Source organism: Dromaius novaehollandiae, chromosome 14, assembly GCF_036370855.1.
Source record: "Dromaius novaehollandiae isolate bDroNov1 chromosome 14, bDroNov1.hap1, whole genome shotgun sequence".
Taxonomy (NCBI): Eukaryota; Metazoa; Chordata; class Aves; order Casuariiformes; family Dromaiidae; genus Dromaius; species Dromaius novaehollandiae.
Window position 1 is genome coordinate 9,797,652 of NC_088111.1, and position 19,157 is coordinate 9,816,808.

Sequence of the window (19,157 nt, forward strand, 5' to 3'; positions counted from 1 at the left end):
ACATGATCAAGCCCAAAGCTCTTTAACAGCATCTGCTGACAGATTTGCTTTTCCTCTTGGACAGCCACAGCTATCTCGCGGTACAGGCATTCAGAAAGGGTTCCGCAATGGGCACCTGACGACTACTGCCAAATACAGCTCTCCAGTACATGGATCAGGACTAGTGCTTGTCTCCACTACCATCCCCTCAGTTAATATCTCTGAGGAGGATACTAGTACTAGTTCCGATTGTTTCTCTCTGCTGACTGACTGGGAAGAGGTAGCTTTCATACCAGAATCACAGTATGAACACAATTCAGATTGTGTTCCATTTAAAGATGACTCCAGTACAGCTATTTTAACAGCATCTGAAGAAACAACAATTTCTAGAGCATCAGTTGTCATGAGTTCAGATCTTCAAAGTTTGGGGAAAACTGTGGTACCTGTGGAACCTCGGAAGTCTATCGTTTACAAAAGTCCCGATACTATGATCTATAATGTAGGAATGGTCCAAAGGCAGACTTCAAACTTTTCTGCTTTTAAGTTACCACCTGCAAAGGCAAATGCTACTTCAGCACATTCAGCATTAACTGGAAATGATTCCACTCCCGAAGCTCCTCAAAGAAAGCCAACAAGTCCAAAAATGTTCCCACCAGCAAAAAAACACTCTTTTGCTATCTAGAAAGAGAAGACTGCATCTTTTAGGCATTGCTTACCTTCAAGAAGTTCAAACTTGTCCAAAGTGTCTCCTGCCATTCTGAACTCCACAGTCAATTTGAATCAATCTGTAAGAGCTGCCAAAAATGAAAAACCAACCCCCCCTCGGTGTCATTGTGGTCAAAGAGCTAAAAGACTGTATGTATCAAATACCGGTCCAAATCACGGCAAAGCATTTTGTGGTTGTCCTGTCAGTAAGCAGGAAGGCAATAAGAAAGGCTGTGGATACTTCAAGTGGGAATATGCATTTCTGAAAGAGAAATCTAATGTTCTCACGGCGCATGCAGATGCTTTGACCTCTCCCGGAACTTCTTCCAACACTGCAGGAAATTCTTCCCACAGGAAATACTTGCATCTTAGACCCTCTATGAGAACTTGAAAATTGATGGAGTTTTGTCCAGATCTTAAGCTTAATTACTTGTTGCTGCTTACTATTATCAGGACGGTCAAATGATCTTAGATATGTCTTCTGAGAATGGGACCAAAATGACATGCTTGGTTAAAGTAAATAAAAGTGGAAATTGCTCAAGCATGTCATAAACTATCTCATTAATGAAGTGAGAGAACTGATCAAGCTGCGAGTATGAATAGCTGATAGTAAATATTTTACACTTCTATTTTATCATCTATTTTAAACTCTTTACTAGTCCAGTCTTTAAACATCACTGCCATGATACAGATTTTATTTATACTCATTTTTCTAAACATACTTGTATTGAGCTGCAACTTTTAAAAATGTATTTATTGTTGCACTTCTGAAAAGTGATTCTCCAAACAACAGCGCTCTCAAACTTTTCCTGTTTTATTTGAATTAAGCAACAATAAAGACAAAATGCCTACAATTGTTTATTAAGTTTATCTAACATGGACCAACTACGGTGCTCTTGTCGGTGTTTCCCATTCCATTTGTATCACTCTGCCTGTTTGCTTGCCATGGGCTGTTACTGTAGCATGTGGGACAGCCAAAGGGCTGGGAGTCAGACCAGAATTTGTGAAAACCTAAACTAAGAAGGCCGTAATATAATGTCTTTTACTTTACATTACAGGGTAAATCAGCAATATCTGACTTTGTAAAAGATATAAAAAAGCAGCAAGTAATTCTAAACTTTTCTCCACTCCTTCTGGCGCAGTTCATTTCTTCTGATCTTCCCACTAATAGTTTTTGGCAACTGTTGAACAAACTCCACCTATAGGAGAGGGGGGAAATTGCAGTAAAAGATAAAATACCATTTACTGAAAGTTTGACTTTTTCTTAACCTCAGTGGCATATATTTGTGAGTCATATAGTAGTTAATGCCAACTCTTCTATGGTGATGAATAATTAAAAGAGTTGTGTTTGAGCACCCACCTTCCTAGGATACTTGTATGGAGCAGTAACTTTCCTAACATGGTCCTGTAGCTCATGCATCAGTTTTTCTGGATCATGTGAAACATACTTGGATGTTAAAACAACAAAGGCTTTCACTACCTTAAAAAAAATAAGGGAGCAGGGGTTCAAATGCCAATGAAATAATAACACAACAGTAAGATGTGAATTTTAAACAAAACATTTGCAGACAAACTGCAGAATAACTAATGTATAGGGCAGACAGCTTTCTCAACATTTGTGTGTGCTCAGTATTTGTCTGGACTGGGGAGGCAGTTTATGCATGCTCAAAACATACCAAGCACTAAGTATTTCAGTGACAGGAAAAGCTTCATATGCTACTTTTGTCTTATTGGCAACAGGGCAATCATCTTGGACAGTTTGCTCCTATGTGGAGTCTCCAGTGTCTTCTAGGGTGCAAATACTGATTTAAATTTAGCTTAAAAATTCAACCAACAGCTAGGCAAATCCGCTGGGAGTCGGCCTTTATTAGCTCTGCCATGCACAAAGCTATGGATGAGACGATAAGCGTGTTTAACTTGTCTACCTCGCCTCTGATGGGGTCCGGACTGCTGACAACTGCTGCTTCCACCACTGCAGGATGCTCTATTAGGGCACTTTCCACTTCAAATGGGCCAATGCGATAGCTTTAAAATGGAAGAAAGGGGCTGAGTTATGCTTGATAACACAATGTCATGGCTGAATCACCAGGATTATCCAAGTTTAATGAGGGCTTGTTTACAAGCATTAAATTACCCAGCAGAATTGATGACATCATCAGCTCTTCCAACAAACCAGAAGTATCCGTCTTCGTCCAGAATCCCCCTGTCTCCAGTGACGTAAAACTTCCCGCGTATTGTTGCCTCGGTTTTCTCTGGATCATCCTAGGAAACATTACATTGCATTTCACAAACAAAATTGCCTGAAAATAAATGAAAATTGTACTCTAGCATAGTCAGTATTTAAGTTATAGTACACGCAAATATTTGAAAAAGTCAGCTTCTTAGACTGGTACATATGGTCATGTGCATTAAATTCAAGTGAGTTGTAATACAGGAAACGCATAATGCGGAATTCTTAATTCAACATTACGAAGCTACAAAACTAGGAATAAAAAACAAACTGTGATACATGAGTACATTTTACTAGTTGTGACTTCAAGTTCTAACAATACTATATTATGGCTTATGGCTTTAGGAACCACTGAAGGTTGCACGAAATATGCAAGCAAATGGTCCTGAGAATTTGCTTTTAAGTGATTATCCTGTAATGTTCTGGGGTTTTTTCCCTCCTTTGTACTGCTAGCATCTCCTATCCCGATATTTTTCATCCCAATGACAAGTTTAGGATCAGCACAGCTTAACTAATAAGTAGGTAAGTGCTCTTTGCATAGCAAATGCAGCTGACTGCTGGAAGAGGTTATCTAGGCAGCACACACACACACTTAGTACTATTTGAAAAACCTGACTATATGCTGATACCACTCATAAAATTTAATTAGGTTTCTAGTTGTCAGAACTAAAAGCACTGTGCATTTGTTTTTCCTGGCTGTTGGACCGAAACGAAAATTCTTACAAAAAAAAAAAAAAAAAAGAAAGAAAATCCTGCTGTGCATGAAACATTTCACAAAGCCCAAGTCTACCCTAATTCAGGGAAGGGATTTGAATGGAGGGCTCCTACTGCTCCTAGCCATTAGGCCATGAAGTATTATGGGACGAAGGGGTCCTTGACGCCTTTCACTTTATATAAAAGACATAATTATTGAAAGAAAGTGGATCTTGACTTGCCAGGCAGGACAGTCTCTGTGTAAGCAGAAGAGCATCTGCAGGAAGGAATGAAAACCCCTGTCCCCTCCCCACAGGCTTTTTTTCAAGCCAGGTAGCAGAGTATTTGTGAATGAAATGAGGCAGCGCGTTCCTCATGACGGATATTTAACAGGGCATATAATTTAACTGCAGGAGTGTCCTTACAGTATAGCAAGTGAAAAGACAAAATGGTCTTGTAGGTTTTACTCTGATGGCAATATCTCCTTCTTTTCCAGGAGGCAGAATGTTACTGTTTTCATCTATAATCTAAAAACAAACAAAATACCATTTTATTATTATTTTGGAACCACGTGACAAAACATTAAATTGAGATTATAGAATCTTGGTGCTTGTTTAAAATACTTAACTGAAATATTTTTCTTCATTGGAAAACAATTTAGAGAAGTGTGTGCGGGTGGGGGGGGGGGGGGGACTTGCCCTGACAACTGCCTTGTAAGAATACTAGTAATCCAGTGTACTTTGCATCATGTCTTGTCTCTGAGGAATTCCAAGCACTATGCAAACAGGGAATTAAGCTAGTAAGAGTTCAGAGAGGAAGATAAGTAATGTGCTGGGAAAATTTAAGAGCAGAAAGAAAGACACTAAAATCCTACCAATATTACAAATTGATCTGGTGCTAGAATCTGCCTCAGCAGTTCTGTTCTCACCATGAAACATTCCGTCCTGCTCTTCCTTAACTAAGCAATTTAATTCCAGTCATTATCTAACGGTTTGCTATCTAGTTGTCAGCAGCAGGTTGTCATCTCTGTAATCCTGGTGAGGATGGTGCAACAGAGTAGTCCAATTGCTTATTTTGTATACTCAGTTCAGGGCAGTAACACATGTATTTTTTGCATTCCCTGTTAAATGATGGTACATGGCACAACTGTGTTAGAGCTTTCAAACCTCTTCTGATAGTTATGCAAAGAGAAGGTGACAGAGAGCAAGACCAAGAGATGTTTCTTATCCATAGTGCCACCAGAGGTATGATACCTTGACATCATACCCTGGGGATGGCTTCCCCATAGAGCCAGGCTTAATTTTCATTCCCTTAAAGTTTCCACAGATCAGCACCTGTAACAAGTGGTTTAAAAAAAAATAAAGTGTGATTTGTATGTTCAGTCTTCAGCTTCAGTTTAAAATGCTCAGCTAGTAAAGGCAGAAAATGATCTCCATGAGAAATACTAACTAAGTCTTCATTATAACCACATATCCAATGATTACTTCTAGAAATAAATGGCAACTTTTCTAGGAATCCCCCAATCTAGAACCTGCCTAGGAATCTCCAGACCTAGAACCTTTCCCAAGAATTTTGCCACTGTAGACCCCTTCAAGAAATCACCGGAACTAGAACCTCCCTAGGGAGCCCCCTGACTGAGAATGTCCTCACCTCACCAACCTAGAACATTTTCAGGAATGTCCCAATCTGCAACCTCTTCCAGGGAACCCTGACCTGGAATGGCACTAGACTCCTGCTGACCTAAAACAGTTCTGGACAGAATCTCCAATTCAGTTCTAGATTCACTCAACTACAATGGTTCTAGACTTGAGCCACACCTCTAGAATGCTTCTAGGTGCACTGGCTCCAGAACCTTTCCAGGAACCCCTCAATCTGGAACTTTCACAGGCACCACCCCCCCCATGACCCAGAACTAGTTGACTGCAAAGTGTTCTAGGCCATTGAGTCTGGAACCATACCAGGGGGAGTCTGCGAACGGCTCTAGACTTGGCGACCTAGAACGGTTCTCCACTTGGCGACCTAGAATGGTTCTCGACTCGGTGACCTAGAACGGTTCTAGACTCAGTTCTAGACCTGGTGGCCTAGAACCACTCTAGACTCGGTTCTAGACTTGGTGACCTAGAACCGCTCTAGACTTCCCGGCCTAGAACCATTCCAGGGTGAGTCTAGAAAGCAAAATTTGGCATGCAGCTATGAGGAACACACCTTTTTTGTTTTACTTCCCAAGCCAAAAGCCCACTGGCATGAAAAGCAGTCTTTGGATTTGGGGGGCAACTGTTATGATTATTCTATGACTTATACAAGCTACATTTTCCCACTCTTCATTACTCTAATTGACTTCTTCACATTTTCTTGGCAACCCTAATGGAATTTATTGCTGTAGCTGCAAAGTGTCTGAACATACGGTTTCTGTCTGTCCGTAGCCTTCGTGAATATCCAGCCCAGTGTGCTCTTTCCATTCTCCCATCACTTCAGGGTTGATTGGCTCCCCGGCACTCACACAGTGCCGCAGGCTTCTGAATTTGTAGCTTGGTGGGAAAGAAAAAGCAAATAATTGGCAGAGTTAAGCAGACACAGTGATCTATCTGCAATGTCCCCTTCCTTATTGTATTCCTGGATCATGGAGTCCTTTCTACACGAAAATAAAATCTTCACCAAGTCCTATACATTCCATTCCAATTGTGTGGAGCTAAACATAAACAAATCTGCAAAAATGCAAACGCTCTTTTATTTCTCCATTATTTTAACATCTAGTAATTGATACAGTGTTTCTAACCCTAGAATCTAAACTGGGGTCTCCAACAAAATGGTAACAAAAAGTCACAGGAGAGTTGCCAAGCTGCACTGACACGCGCTATTCTTGTAGAGCATGGTAGTGGGGGAATGCAGGGGAAAAACAAAGGGAAGGGGAATCCAACTATAAAAGCACTTTGGAAAGTAGGTCAATCATGCTACGCTATCATTATTATCCTACTATTTCATCAGCTAAACTGCTTTTCAAAGTCTCATGCAAGTTTGCTACAATTTGTGGAATCTGTGATGGTTACGCTGTCCCTAAAATGTTTACTCTGGCTTTGTTCCTAATATGTCAGATTCAAGATGTTGAGAAATACATGACTACCTTTGCTGTTACATCATTGTAACTCTGAAGTAAAGTCAAGGTGAGAAGAGCATTTGGTCCACTGTTTTGATCAAATACACTAATAAGGATCTTTTCTTTGGCTTACCTGGACAGTCTATGTTGCACAAACATTCGATAGGCAGTTGGAGCAGAACAGAAGACTGTTATGGGAAATCTTGACAGACTCTAGAGAATTAGAATAAAAAAAAGGAGATGTCGCTACTGAAACACGTGAGGTCTCACCTACATCACAAGAGATAACATAACGATCTCTGTATTCAGCTTACAAAACTCAAGAACAAAAGCAGTTAGCTTTGTACTCGCCAACACGAATATACAGCAGTTCTGTTTAAACAGGTTCTTCTTCCAAACAGAATCTACATATCTTTTTACAGCTAGTTCAACGCACCCAAGCTTTGTGCTCTGGAAAGCTTTTCAGTCTCCCTTGCAGAATTTCTTCATAATTCCAGAGTTGCGTGCAGAGGATGTAACAGAATATAACGCTGGTGCCATTTGTTAAAGAAATATAGGCTTGCTGCCTCTTCACTCCTTAACATGCAGTTCTACAGTACATGCAACCAAAATTCTCAATTATCTGCTGCTGTCACTCATTTTAACACCACCACCAAAGCGCTCCACAAGCTCCTGTCCCATTTCTTGCGGGCTTCACTTTTAGGCCTAGGAATGGATGTTTGCAGGTTTGGGCAGTCGAATCTCCTCTCAGCAGAGTACAGAACAAAAAATTTGGGGATGTTAAAGATTCTCTTGTTTGGGGGCTTACATTTACAGCCTTCACTACTGAAATACCAGTTGCTTACTTCCTGGTGAAGCTCACAATTCTTCAGCATACTGCCCCTGAATAGCTCTGGGGAAGTGAAAATCTAGGGAGGACGAGCCAGAGAGAAGAGTGCTGTTGCTGGGCTCTCCTTGCTTACCTCAAAGACAATGCTTGGGTCGAAGCGGGGCATCTTATGTGCAAAGACACAGGCCCCTTGAATCCATGGGGAAAAAATGCTGCTCCAACCTGACTTTGCCCAGCCCGTGTCTGATGTATTCCAAAATATATCTGAAGGAGTCAAGTCCAGCCAGTACCTGGGTGACACAGTGCAAGAGTCCACAATCTCTATTTGGCAGAAAGAGGGCCAATATTAAAACATCAACAACAGACGTGCCAATGAAGCACTGTTTTTCTTGGCTAGATGATGATCAGCAAATGACGGAATTTCTGAGCGGGAGTGGGTCACAGTGCAGTGAAGATGTCATCAGGATAGACTGATGTTGCATTTTTCTAGGAGAAAAATTATACTGATGGACAAGCTAATACCACCTCGAAACAGGATGCTGAATAAATAGGTATGAGATTGCAGGAGTTTTGTTGAAATCATATTGTAGGGATAAGGATTCTTTGAGGTTTACTTACTTTTTAGTTTGCTCTCTTCTGATTTGTTACTCTTTGCCAGTTAGAATGAGATGCATTGCTACGCCAATTTTCTAAACAACACAGTTTTATAAACTCAGAGATCTCACGAACCTGTGTAGTCCTTCCTATGTTCGGAACTATCAGCATTTTGTTCCTGTGGGACTTGTCTCTAAAGCAGTCACGCATGAATTCAGAAGCCTAAGAGCCATGTCTTTTCCCCCTTTTTACGGTACACACCTCATAAACTTGTTCTTTGCTGATGTTCAGTAAATGGGCAATCTATTAATTATACACAATGAAGAGTTTAGAAGAAGTTAAAGAAAATGTGAAAAAAGAGGTTAGTGACTCTGTATGACTGCCAAGTGCAATACACACTAAGGCAGCTAACCTCCAACTACGCCTTGTTGCACAGAAAAAAGGCTTGTTGGGACTGAATAGAACTGCTGCTTTTTAAAATAGTGAAACACAGAGCTGCTGGTAAAATCTTCTCTTCCCCTTCTTTCTGCCAATTTACCAGCTACAGAAATACATCTGTGATTTAAAGTGATAGCCTTACCTTCCACTTACTGTGAGGCCAATGCCATAGCTGCTGTGGGAATGTTCAGTCATTTTTGGAGCCCCCGTAGTTCCACTGGTAAAATAGATAGCCATCGGGTCTTGACGCTTTGTGGTCACACAGTGGTGATCAGAAGGAGCATGCCTTTAAAATGTGCAAAATGAGGAATACAGTGATTTGAAAGGGTGAATTACACATTCTTGAAAACGTTTGGCTAAAATAACTTCTGCAGCAAGCAGAAGTGTCATAAACATTGACATTTTCCCACTGTGCAGTCCTAAAGGGAAGAAAATATTTTGGCATGTGCCAACATTTCCTGTTCACAACCAATCACTGTGCTTGCCTTTCATTGTTTCTGTGGCGCTTTCACAGTAGTGGTTACTCACTTCAGGAGCTCTCTGAAGTTCAGCCATCCTTCTCTGTGGCCCTCTGATACAAGCAGCTTGGCTTTCAGAGACTGGCATTCAGGCCCAACTGAGTCCACAGCTGGTGCCACAGAATCATCAGTGATGACACACTTTGCCTTTGATTTCTGTAGTCGATGGAGAATGTCCTTTGCTGTCAGCTGCTGCGTGCCAGGAATCAGGACAGTTCCTAAAGGAGAATACTCTCAATATTTAAGAACAATACTTGTACCTAGAAACAGTCTCTAGCTTGCCTTGTGCTTATTAGTGGGACAGGGCTGCGCTGAAAGCAGGCTTTGGCTCTACATTTGTAAATATACCCTTCTTTTTCATGCATTAAATTCGACGGGAGGATCACTGCAAGTTAGAAAATACTAGGCTCAACATGGGACAGCCAAAGAAACCAACAGAAGGACTTTTTTGGGGTGGAAAGCATTGCCACTGGGACATGCTACCCCTCTGGATTTGTATTCTTCACTAGTAAATACAGGTGTACCTGTCCTCACAGGGTATGCTGCTAGTGTTTGTGAGGCCCCGAGACATTCTGGGCTGTAAATACTGGCAAGCCGAGTATTTAACATAGCCCACAGGGGAACATGTGAAACACTCGGGTAAGTATGTGCTAATTGCATTGTAAGTTAAGAAGACGATGCATTTGCGATGCATCACAAGTGCTGGAAAGAGGAGAATGACAGAGGTCCACGGACTCCCAGAATTTCCTTAACAGCTAGAGCATGTTCAAAAAATCCTAAAAGTACCATAAAGACAACACTTGGCATGAAGGGTGTTGACCAGCATGGCAGTGATGATCATCCCCGTTAGCATGTTTGTAGTTCTGAGTCTATTAAATAGCAATGATCGGTGTATGTGACAGCAGCTATAGCTATACATCATTTCTATGCTTTTACTAACCTGTTCGCATGCAAGCCACATTCAGCAGCCACCACTCTGGGATCCTGGGCAGAATCAGAATAACTCTGTCTCCCGGTTGCAGACCACAGGCACCAGACAGTACATTAGCCGCTTGCCTGGACAGGACTCCCAGCTCTTCAAAGCTCCACTTCACTTCTTCTCCGTCACCGCTTACCCACCACAATGCAGGGTTTTCAGGCTTTTTGCCCTCCTACAGGACAACAGGGCACAGTGCAAATGCTTCATTTAGGGAACATGTTGCCTTTAATTTAAGCCTGAGGAAGGAAAACAGTCATCATTTATTGAATGCTGAATAAACCTGGGGAGGTAACTGGATTTTGCCTCTGATTCAAAATAAGGTTAAAAAACAAAATTCTCCTTCAGAAAGAATAGTGCATAAATTCAATTTTAGAAATATAAATTCATATTCCCTTCCTGAGATCATTGTGCTACACCCTGAAGAGGCTGTACAGTAATCAGCCCCGAGAAAGAAAAAGCCTTCCGGTTCAGTCCATGCCAGTGAAGCAGCTGAGGAATGTGGGTACCTCTGAGTTGTGCCTCAGATCGTTTCCTGAGCCCTCAGAGCTCACTTCCAGTTTCATCGGGAATCGGGTCTATTTTGTGCTTCTAAAATTAAAAGAAAGATTCAAAACCACGGGCCCACACAATGTGACCTTTGATCAATGTCTCACCTAAATGATGTGTGAAAGGTGAACTAAAATGTTTGTCTACAATGTGCTCCGAAGGGGGCCAAAATGAACTTAGCTGTAGCACTGCATAAGTCAGTGAAAAACTCACTGGGGCAGTAAGAACATGGGACCTTATTATCAGTTTGAAGGTATAACAACACTAAGGTCAATTTTCAGGGGAACAGATTTTAACTGTGCACTTTGGAGAGCAAAGCGTCTTCTCCAGAGGCTGTTCTGTGCTCCTTTTGTTTACAACCTGCCAAAATCTGTTTCTCCTGCAAAAGGAACAATGCTTACCTGGTGTCAGAGGGGTTATACCCCTGCTTTGTTCCTGCTGGCAATTGGGACATAAATGGGTTTAGTCCCTCATCATGAACAACCTGAGCCTACAAAACTCATACATCTACAGAGACCAGACCTACACAGTAACAAAGGCGAAAGACTTCACGGTTTTTCTATATTCCCTGTCTTTGCATAGACCTCATGTCTATTTTGGGAGTCACAATCATCCAGATTTGTATGTTCAAAGTCCCTGATGCAAAGACTTTACCTTTAGGATAGAAGGGTGATGTTTGACATCATTTATTCATGGCCATGTTATTCACTTTACAGGCAGGCCGTGAGACACAGGGAAGTCAAGTGATTGCCCAGCACATCCAGCTAGCATGCAATTCAAGGCAGATGGGTGAACTGGTGCCAGATTTAGAGTGGTTCGGTTCAGGGACTCATTCACCATACACTTATTTATTCACACTCACAGTCTCACTGGAGTTACTGATTAAAGGGAGGAACTATTTGACACGTGGACAGGGCAGCCACGTGGCACATGGGAACTCCAAGCTCAAATAGCACGAGATGATCACCAGATCATAATCAGAAGACAACCCCAGTGTCTTGCTTATTGGATTGGTACTGATACCCAGCATGAAGTACATTAGCATCACAGAAATCAAATAATTGTTACCTTTTCCATTTCAGTCCATCTGTCCAGCACATCCTTTGCAAAGTTGAAATACTCTGGCACTTCTGGTCTATACTGTTGCTTTATGGCTTCGTAATTCTTAGAGTTCTGAGAGGTGCAGACTGGATAGCCCTGGCTAGAAAGCTGGAGAGATCTTCTCAGGGGAGCCTGCAGGGACACAGCACTCGGGACCTTCAGCAGAAAACGCACAGCAGCAAGAACCATGATGGTCTCTTCCGAGGTTATTCTTTACTGATTATCTCTCTGAGAAATGCTACAGTGACACAGATACAATCCCAGTATTAACCGCGTGGTTTCAAAACAGTGTAATACAGGCCTTGCGCTTACACAGGAATAGCTTCCAACTGCTAACTGAAATAACTGCTGAGGACAGTTCCAAATCTGCCACTGTTGGTCCCTGCTCTCTAGTTACCACCATGCAGCTCAGATCCTGATTCTGCATCCAGCCAGCAGCGTTCAGTCCTGTCAGGGGGTAGCTGTCCTATGACTCATATTCCTTCCCTCCTCGCAAACCCCGCTAATCCAGTAGATCACATTTCAGTTGCCATCCATAACAGAGAGGCACTGAACACTACCCAAGCACTTCAGCTGTGACTTCTGTAAAGGAAATGAAAAAAACTATTGATCAACAACGCAGAAATAACAGCGTGGACCAAGACGCTTCACAGCTAATCCAGCAATTCACTAGTTACTGGCTGACCACTGTGTTACTTGGTGCAATGATATTTCCAGTTTTTCTAGTTTATCGACACTGGGGATATACTGGCTGCCAGAAATGAAATGAAGCCAGCAAAGCCCTGGAAAGCTTCTAAGTACTGATGCTTTACACAGCATTTTGATGTGTGGCCAGCAAAAAGCAACATTTTATGAGATGGGGAAACTTTAAAAGACTCCATGAAAAAGAATCCAAGATGCAGAGCCTTTCATCTTAAAAAAAGTCAACTTTGCAGAAGTTCTGAAAACTCTAGAGTTATTATTTTCATGCATTGTCAACTGTTTTTTATTTACAATGCAATATAAATACTGCTAGTCCTTACTGAATTAATAATTATCTAGCTGTAAAACCACATGATTTTAGTGATTTAGTGAAAGAAAGGGATATTTTCTGGATTTGTAACGTTGTCTGTATATAACAAACATAGTTGAGAAACCCAGCCAAAAGAAAGACAGAGAGGGACAGGGAGAAAGGAAAACACAGGCAGACAAGAGGCAAATCAGGACAGTTCCTGCACCAGAAAATGTCCTGTCCAGCAGTTTGCAGGGGTGGGTGGAGGACCAGCCAGTTACCTTGTCAAAAGATTGTCAGTCCCAGCTTACCGCCTCTCTGCCTCGCACGGAAACGGAGGCCTCTCAGATCTGCTGAGATCTGTCACAGCTTTGACTCCTGACACCGATTTCTGACTCCTGGCTGTGCACCCGCACCACGGAAAGCCTCCTCTTGCGATGTTACTTCGCCCAGCAGTGGATTCCTGGGCTCGTTCCAAGTACTTTGGACTCACATGAGGGGCAGCCAAGCCCTGCACAGCGAGAAGAGCCGATGTGCTTCTGCACAGCTCGGAGGTGAGGCAGAAAGCGTGAATCCCAAATCTCCCCGGTTTCCTTCTCCTCCCCTGTTCCCACCCACAAGCCCACGGAGGAACACAGTGATAAGGCCTCACTGCAGCCAAGTCACACCTGCGCTCTGGCTGGGGCAGCACAGGGAGCAACTGCATGGCAACCAGCTTTGTGGCTGCAACCCCCAGCGCGTAGCTTAGGGCACTGCAGGTAACCACAGCAGTTCAACCGTGATGACGCTGACTATCAGTCCCTGGCGTGCTGCAGCTCGTGCCTGGCCCCGCTTTCCTAATGTGGGTTCACCACACTGTGCTCAAACCTCAGTGTGAGTGGAAAGACTGCAGCCAGTGCCTCTATCATGGGATCTCCAGAGCCTTGGGAGCTTTTGTAAGGTCTCTGCCTCACATTCACAGAGCAAACAGCTACCTGGGGCTCCAGCATTACTGCCTCCTCCGCTCCCCACCAACAGGAGAGGCAAAAGGGAACGTGTGCCAGCTCCTTTGCCACCCAGTTCACAGCCCAGCACCTTGCACAGTGCCCTGTCATCACTGGGGGTTGGCTGCAGCATTGGTATGTGCCTCTGCCTTCAGCCTCTGCTCTAAGGGTGCAATCGCTAGAGAGCTAGAGACAGCCATAACTTAAATTTGGGCATCAAGATTCACAAGTCAGCTTGGCAGCGCCCTAAATCACTCCTGCTGGATGATCTGCATCCTCAAACCATGGCTCTAAGGGCAGCAGACAGACTGCAGACACTATCTACCTGTTCAGAGCAGAAGGAGCCTCTGGTGCTGGTCAGTGAAGACGACCCTACCCTCTCCGCCGGCACTCAGGTCTCGTGCTTTTGCCAGAACTCCCTGCTGGGGCTCTGCCCACGTCTGTGACAGGCAGCATCAAAGGAGACATTAACCAGCTCCCTGAAACGTTCACTGCAGCAGAAAGAAACTGATTCAAACCAGAGTCCCCCAAAACAGTAAAGCTGCTCTCTGCCTAGCAATAAGGGAAACCTGCAGTCAATCTGCAGGAGTGAAATTTTAAGCAGCTCTTTGAAACGCATGCAACAAAATCCTCCCGGAGAAAAGGCAGAGGAACGGCCTTAAAGGAATTCCCTACACACAAGATTACATTGCCCCAAAGGAGGCAGGAGATAACAGAAAACAACAGCAGCTGGATTGTGATGAGAAAGTCAGAGAACATTACAGGAGTATGTCGGGAAGAAGTCCTCCAGTTCAGGAAGAAAACCGGCATGTCCACAGTGACTACTCTCCTGCAATTTTTCCAGCGTATCGTTCTTTTGGTGGGGCACAGAACTACTTTTCAGAGCCCCCTGTGGTCATTTCCAACCCCCTCAGCACTTCTCAGCAGAGAAGCATCCTAGTTAAATCATCAGTGGTCCACTGCATTTCCTCCGCACCGCTCAGGGCTGCCTGGAGAAAACCCCCCTCGTGGGTCAAGCAGAGGTCCTGACACGCTCCGCTCCAGAGACCGCTGCTACGACCCTGCGAAGATTTACCATGGCTTTCGATCTACGAGCAGTGAATGGTCTCATCGACGTCAAAAAACTGCAGCGGAGTTACGTGAGTCTCAACGGCTTTGCAGGAACAAAGTTTTAGGTAAGATGAAAACACCCTCTGCTCTCGCAGGTGTAACTGATAATTTCTGCCCTGAATTCGGGGAGCTTTCTCCCTGCTCCAGCGCACAGACTCCGGGTGTGAACAGCGTACCAGTCCTCAGGGAGGTCACCTTAGCTCTCTCCTTCACTTCTTGTCACAAAATTTTTAGGATCTTAAAATTTTTGCAAAATTTCCTTAAACCGTCCAAGATGCTCGGCAGTTACCGGAGGGAGAGGAGGCCCTGACGGAGAGCGACGCGCAGAGGACATCTAGCTTTAGAAACCATATGTTTTTTTCTGTTTCAACACACGTTTTTTTGCTATTCGAGGCCCAAAATTACCTGCATAGAGCTTCCCTTTCAACCGGCCACTCCACACCACGAAAACGTGATGAGGAAACCAGAAGAAACAGCGCGACCCGGCCGCGCCTGCCCCGGGGAGGGGGGAGCCCGTCGGGGCCGTTCCGCGCCGCCAGGACGGACCCCGCGCCGGCCGCGGCCCCAGCGCACTTCCTCGTTAAACGCCGGAATCATTAACGCAAACGCCGGACTCCGACCCCGCCGCCGCAGCTCCGGGGAAGGCAGAGCCCGGCCGGGGGGGCAGCGCGGCTCCCCGGGGCGGGCGGGGCGCGGCCGCCTCAGCACCGCCTCAGCCCGCCCCTCGCGGCGCGGCGCGGCGCGGGGCGGGGCGGGCGGCGGTGACGCCATCGCGGCGCGCGGCGGGGCGGGGCGGGGCGGGCGGCGCGGCATGGCGGCGGCGGGTGCTGCGCGGAAGCGGCGGCCCAAGGCGCACTTCGCGGCGGCGGCGCGGGCCAAGCGCGCCCGCGGCGGCGGCGGGCGGCAGCTGGAGGCCGGCATGCGCGGCATCCTCATCACCTGCAACATGAACGAGCGCAAGTGCGTGGGGGAGGCCTACAGCCTCCTGGGCGAGTACGGGGACCTGCTGTACGGGCCCGAGCAGGTAACGTCCCCGCCCCCGTCACCGCGGCGCCCACGCCCTCCCCGCGCCGCACCGGCCGGGAGAGGATTAAATCCACTTATCCTCCCCGCGCGGAAACGCGACGGCCTGTGCGGCCAAGTCGCTTCGCCACAGCACAGCGGTGAGGCGACCCCGCGCTGCCTCCCGCGCAAGGGCCCCGCCAGCCCCCGGGGTCGGGCCCTGCCTGGCGGCTGGTTCTGCCCTGCCGTGCGGCGCTTACCGAGGCTGCGTCTTGTGTGAACAGTTTTCAGACCAAGAGGAGCGGCTGTCTGGGAGCGAAAGGGAAGAGGAGGAGGAGGACGACGACGACGACGTTGAGGCGGCCCTGAAGAAGGAGGTGGACCAGATCCGCGCCTCCACGGAGCAGAAGCTGCGGCGGTTCCAGTCGGTGGAGAGCGGCGCCAACAACGTCGTCTTCATCAGGACGCGGGGCATAGGTGTGAAAGCGGCACTGCCCGGCACCACGGGGATAGACCGCTTGCCACAGCGTGAGCGACACGCCACAGAGCGCGACTTCTGAGGAACTAGCTTGTACCAAACACACACAGGGCTTTTCCTTCCCTTTTGCTTCCCCACCAAATTTTGTCATTAACAGAATCACTACAGGTAGTAGCGCCATGGCTTTGGCAAAATAACCTGTGATTATCCAGTTCTGGTGCAATAAAACTACCCTTTTCAGAAAAGGATTTGATGCTGATAGCGCAGCCAAGCATGCATTTTCCCAGCTTATTATTTAAAGGGGGGAGAATGGAAGAAAACATCTCCAATTTATTCCTCATACCTGCCTGTTTTTCTTGTAGAGCCTGAGAACCTGGTGCACCACATATTAAAGGATATGCATACCACTAAAAAGAAGAAAACAAGAGTGATTCTGCGCATGTTACCCATTTCTGGAACTTGCAAAGCTTTTATGGAGGATATGAAAAAATACACGGAAACGTTTTTTGAGCCTTGGTTTAAAGCCCCTAATAAGGGTACTTTTCAGATTGTTTACAAAGCTCGTAATAACAGTCATATGAGTAGGGAAGAAGTAATTAAGGAATTGGCAGGTATGTATGTATTTCACATAGAATTAAAAACAAGTATATAAGCTGCCCACTACTGTATACGTAACTTAGGTCAGATTATTCCAGTAAAGTAGACTTAATGGGCGTATATTTTTGTTGCTAAAGTCTTAAGTATGTTGAATTACAAAAGCTTTTTTCTCTAAGACTCTGAAAAGAGCTTGACATCAGTGTTCCTCGTTGTGTCTTAAGAGATGACAAACAGAAGAGAGTGCAGGATTGAATTTAGTGTGGAGTGCCAGTTATACAGGCTTTGAAGTGACTGCTCTCAGAGTTTTTCCCTGAATGCCATATTGAAATAACATGTTGCTATTTCACTTGAATACATGACTCATGAAATAGCTCTCTGCCTTATTGCTTTCCCTCTCTAATTCTTTCATTAGGGTGCACTAATGCTATTTTTCCATCTTTTAAACTATTTCTTGTTTTATAGGAATTGTGGGCAGCCTCAATCCAGAAAATAAAGTGGATCTTAATAACCCACAGTATACTATTGTGGTGGAAATAATAAAAAACGTCTGCTGCTTGAGTGTGGTGAGAGACTATGTTCTATTCAGAAAATACAATCTACAAGAGGTGGTGAAGAGCAACAAAGAAGATGCACAGCAAAAGCCATCAAGTGTGACAGAAGAAACAAACTCAAAGGTAGTAAAACCAGAAGCGGAGGAGGAGAACTCAAAAGAAGTAACACAAGAGAACAAGAATGAGGGTGAACTAGAAACGAAGCCCAAGGGGAATGGTATGCTGACAGCGTAAAAAAATATGGTAGAAGGGGAAGATAAACAGAAAGGAAACCTATTTTAAAAAAAAAAAAGAAAAGCTGCCCTAGAGTTCTGAAAGGGCTTTTTAAAAAGGAGAATGGGTTTTCATTTGAAAACTTTTTTTTTAAATCCAGATGTGTAAGAATTTTAATGCTCACTATATCTGCAGGTGGAGCTGGCATTATTGCAGACATAAGTGCTCAAAAGAGAAAGGTGAAACTTGCTGTCATTTTTCTACACCTTTGTCCTGCATTGCCTTTACCAAGCACAAAAAGCACGTGTGTGTGCATGCATACATAAATGTGGTCAACCTGGTGTACACTGACTCTCCTTTATTGTATCTGATGACTACAGAAATCAAAAGGCAGTGCAGAATCAGCCCTAGCAGGATGCACTGACAGAAGTGAGAGATCTGGAAAAGACAGTTGCTTGCAGAAGATTTTTAGGGAAGCGGGTGATCTGACAGTTTGAGCAACTGCAGAACTTGCATATATTTTTGTATGTGAACAGAGCAAGATAAAATTCCTGATCCTTCCCTGTATGATGAAGGGATATATATATATATATAAAAATATATATATACACACACATCTTTCTACAAGGATATACTAAGTCTTGAAAGTATATGGGAAGAACTGCTATGATTAAAATACTTGAATAGTGTGAGAGAATTTACAATAATAGAATTGTGTTCTAGAACAGTGGGAGTACAGTGCAGGCATTGCAAAGAATTTTAGCAAAAACTACATGTGTGTTTATCTTAGCTGTGTATGCAGCAGTTACTGGCTCATAGCAAATGATCAATGTAGTTGCTGAACAGAATCCTTTCGAGTAATTTCCTGCAAAGAGCCTTTTGCTGCTCTTTCCAAAGACAGAATCAATGGGGGTGGGGGTTGGAATAGTTTTTTCTGTTTTTTTTTTCTTAGGTCTCAAAACTTGAATTTAAATATTGGTTGGAAATTTCTTATGAAGGAAGCTTACTATTATACCATATTGGATGGGGTGGGGGCAGGGGTAATTTTTGGTTATAGTTTTAGCTTTATAGTACTAATTTTGTTTCACACTGGAAATGATGTCTGTCAGTGTGTGTTTCCATTGTCAGCAGCTTTTTGGATATCCCGGTGAATTTAAAAAAACAACCAAAATAGTGTAGCTATAATCTGCTTTCCAATAGGGTTTGGAGTATGCTTTCTATACAACTGTCGAGCTTCAGTATTTCATTTCTAGCATAAAAACCTGTGGGTTGTAAATGGAAAAAGACTTGTCTTGAAGAACACCATGTGTTACTTGTCTTGGTTTAATGAAAAGGATGTGTTCAAGTCACTCAACAGTGTTTCTTTTATAATTTCCTCTTCTCTCAAAATTGTTTTAGAAGTTGGAAAATTAAGAGGACTTTTTCCCTACTCCTGCCACTTCCCCTCCATTTATTAAAACTCTGCTTTCTTACTTCCATTAGTGTTTTCTTTAAATCTTAAACCTTTTGTGTATGGATTAAAACCA

The 19,157-nt window shown here is 44.2% G+C and overlaps 2 protein-coding genes across 2 annotated transcripts; one reads left to right on the top strand and one right to left on the bottom strand.

The window, feature by feature from the left end:
- Window positions 1-1,482: 1,482 nt before the first annotated feature.
- LOC112990397 (acyl-coenzyme A synthetase ACSM3, mitochondrial-like) lies at window positions 1,483-15,522 on the bottom strand. Its single transcript, XM_064520307.1, has 15 exons — window positions 14,006-15,522; window positions 12,979-13,208; window positions 11,674-11,944; window positions 10,021-10,231; window positions 9,091-9,298; window positions 8,705-8,848; window positions 7,664-7,820; window positions 6,835-6,914; window positions 6,012-6,135; window positions 4,861-4,941; window positions 4,033-4,134; window positions 2,819-2,946; window positions 2,610-2,709; window positions 2,045-2,164; window positions 1,483-1,883 (listed from the first exon to the last, which is right to left on the bottom strand). Exons 3-15 carry the CDS (start codon window positions 11,893-11,895, stop codon window positions 1,797-1,799), a joined length of 1,764 nt encoding a protein of 587 aa, XP_064376377.1. The 5' UTR covers window positions 11,896-11,944; window positions 12,979-13,208; window positions 14,006-15,522; the 3' UTR covers window positions 1,483-1,796.
- Window positions 15,523-15,541: 19 nt separating this feature from the next.
- THUMPD1 (THUMP domain containing 1) lies at window positions 15,542-19,107 on the top strand. Its single transcript, XM_026112068.2, has 4 exons — window positions 15,542-15,814; window positions 16,077-16,269; window positions 16,633-16,881; window positions 17,330-19,107. The coding sequence occupies exons 1-4, from the start codon at window positions 15,602-15,604 to the stop codon at window positions 17,650-17,652; spliced, it is 978 nt and encodes a 325-aa protein (XP_025967853.2). The 5' UTR covers window positions 15,542-15,601; the 3' UTR covers window positions 17,653-19,107.
- Window positions 19,108-19,157: the final 50 nt, after the last annotated feature.

Coding starts and splice junctions, on each gene's coding strand:
- LOC112990397 (XM_064520307.1), bottom strand. CDS start 11,895: ATGGTTCTTGCTGCTGTGCGTTTTCTGCTGAAGGTCCCGAGTGCTGTG. Junction 8,849..9,090: donor AACTTCAGAGAGCTCCTGAA/GTGAGTAACCAC, acceptor CACATTTTAAAG/GCATGCTCCTTCTGATCACC. Junction 6,915..7,663: donor ACCCAAGCATTGTCTTTGAG/GTAAGCAAGGAG, acceptor CTAATTCTCTAG/AGTCTGTCAAGATTTCCCAT.
- THUMPD1 (XM_026112068.2), top strand. CDS start 15,602: ATGGCGGCGGCGGGTGCTGCGCGGAAGCGGCGGCCCAAGGCGCACTTC. Junction 15,815..16,076: donor TGCTGTACGGGCCCGAGCAG/GTAACGTCCCCG, acceptor TTGTGTGAACAG/TTTTCAGACCAAGAGGAGCG. Junction 16,270..16,632: donor CATCAGGACGCGGGGCATAG/GTGTGAAAGCGG, acceptor TTTTTCTTGTAG/AGCCTGAGAACCTGGTGCAC.